General features: G+C 38.5%; 1 protein-coding gene across 1 annotated transcript in view; it reads left to right on the plus strand.

Moving 5' to 3' along the window:
* LOC107712928 (rho guanine nucleotide exchange factor 12-like) overlaps window positions 1-2,454 on the plus strand; it is an 81,662-nt gene that overhangs the window by 42,445 nt on the left and 36,763 nt on the right. The window contains exon 3 of the mRNA XM_016518329.1: window positions 300-394. Coding sequence (XP_016373815.1) covers window positions 300-394 — 95 coding nt within the window. The remainder of the gene's footprint in view (window positions 1-299; window positions 395-2,454) is intronic.

A 2,454-nucleotide genomic window follows, 5' to 3' on the forward strand; every position in this document is an offset into this window, starting at 1 on the left:
TATATATATATATATAAGGTATGTTGGTATATGGACAACTAGTTGATCATCCTGACCCACCCCTAGTCACGATAGCTCTCTATAATCGTCAAATTCATAGTCAACAGTAGTTTGCATTGTGTTGGTCAGAAATGTTTTGTCTGCTGTCTCTGGGCCTGTTTTTGGACGGGGGCATGAGTGTGACCTTTTGTAAGTGGATCCACATTTCCTGTCTAGTTTTTGTGTGCTTCTGGATAAGAATAGCATGATGTGGCAGTGATGGTGACCCTTTTTTCCCATTTGTGTGTATGTGTGCACAGGACAGGAAGTATTCTCAGCAAGGACCATCCCCCAGACAAAAAGCCCAAAAGTGACAAGGCGTCAGTCCCCCCCTCGCATGAGTTTGACCCCACAGGTAAGAACCCGTCTGTTTGTCTCCTTTTGAAAGACATCTAAATAATGCATAACTGTCTCTCTCTCTGCATATCTGTAAGGCAAGCATACACAGAGTTTTGGCGTTTCGCCCTCAAGTTCACAGACTGAGACAGCAGAAAGTGCATCCTGTTTGCTTTCATTATTTTACAAAAGCGCAATGTTTTGTTGTTATTGTGAGTTTTGTGAGTATTGTGAAAAATCGTTGAATAAAGTCATTATTTTTGTTTTCTTTGAGCACAACAGTATTCTCGTAGCTTCATATAATTAAGGTTGAACCACTGATGTCTCATGGACTATTTTAACGATGTCTTTACTACCTTTCTGTAATTAATGACAGAATTTTCATTTTTGGATGAACTATCCCTTTATATTTTTGTGACAGATGGGAAGATAATTGCATTAAGTGTGCAAAAATAGCTAAATAATTGCAGTCGGACAGAAACAATTTTAATTAAAAAAAAAATTCAAAATCAAATTAAATTTTACACAATATGTTGGCACCCAATAGCCTTGTGGGCAGCGTGTAGCACCGTCCCGGCTCGCGGACCTTTCCTTTATATTCAGCAAGGACCATCCCCCAGACAAAAAGCCCAAAAGTGACAAGGCGTCAGTCCCCCCCTCGCATGAGTTTGACCCCACAGGTAAGAACCCGTCTGTTTGTCTCCTTTTGAAAGACATCTAAATAATGCATAACTGTCTCTCTCTCTCGTTTTCACCACTCCAATAGTATTTTGTGGTGCAAAACAAGATGTTTCAGTGTTATTTTTTTTGAAAACTAAAAGTAACTGACCAATTTAATCAGGTTATTTATAGTCAAATGCTTATATCTGGGTTGTGACAGCTTGGATAGTGTGCAGATACAGTGCACGTTGCTCTAAAGACCAATGAACTGTATGTCTGTAGATTTATTGTAGCTGAGAGATTGAATGCAGACCCAGTGTGCTGCTGCTGGACTGCTTCAGTTTGTATGAAGATAATTGCAGCAGGAACATGTTAGCTGTGACATCAGAGGGACCACAGGGACCTCAATCATCATTTAAATGCTGGAGTAGCACCTTGTTTAAAGGCTTAATATTTTGTGGTGCAAAACAAGATGTTTCAGTGTTATTTTTTTTGAAAACTAAAAGTAACTGACCAATTTAATCAGGTTATTTATAGTCAAATGCTTATATCTGGGTTGTGACAGCTTGGATAGTGTGCAGATACAGTGCACGTTGCTCTAAAGACCAATGAACTGTATGTCTGTAGATTTATTGTAGCTGAGAGATTGAATGCAGACCCAGTGTGCTGCTGCTGGACTGCTTCAGTTTGTATGAAGATAATTGCAGCAGGAACATGTTAGCTGTGACATCAGAGGGACCACAGGGACCTCAATCATCATTTAAATGCTGGAGTAGCACCTTGTTTAAAGGCTTAACACTGACTTTGACTTCTGGTCACTGCTGAGTAATGTGTTCATGGATCAGACTCAGTGCAACTCTTAAAGGGATAGTTCACCTATAAACAGTAGAACCTGCCATTAAACATATCAGCAATATACATTACTGTTTTCAAATTTGGGGTCAGTATGTTTTTTTTTTTTTTTTTACATCTTAGAAATTACTATTTTTTCAGAAAGGATGTATTAAATAGGTGACAGTGAAAAATTGTATATTGTTACAAAAATGTCAAATAAATGCTGTTCTTTTGAGCATTCTGTTCATCAGAGAATCCTGAAAAAACAAGTATCACAGTTTTCACTAAAATATGTGAAAGGTGCCATAGGATGCATTGATACAATATTTTAAATTGTTCTCTGATGTCTACATAGAAGGTATGTGGCTTAGATAAGGGCAAAAAAATCTCCAGAAACGGTTTTACATGTCCATTTACAACCCTAAGATTTGTCCCTAGAATGAAATGGTCTGTAACCACTAGAAAGCAGCTAACCATGTCCCTTTAGTGGCTCGCATTATTTTATTAGAATGCGCGTTATTTGTTTTCCATGCCTTTCTGAATACAGACACCAACCCATCCCTGCACTTCACATCCCCTGCACAG

This window comes from Sinocyclocheilus rhinocerous, unplaced genomic scaffold (genome assembly GCF_001515625.1).
Source record: "Sinocyclocheilus rhinocerous isolate Xijiao unplaced genomic scaffold, SAMN03320098_v1.1 scaffold4011, whole genome shotgun sequence".
Taxonomy (NCBI): domain Eukaryota; kingdom Metazoa; phylum Chordata; class Actinopteri; order Cypriniformes; family Cyprinidae; genus Sinocyclocheilus; species Sinocyclocheilus rhinocerous.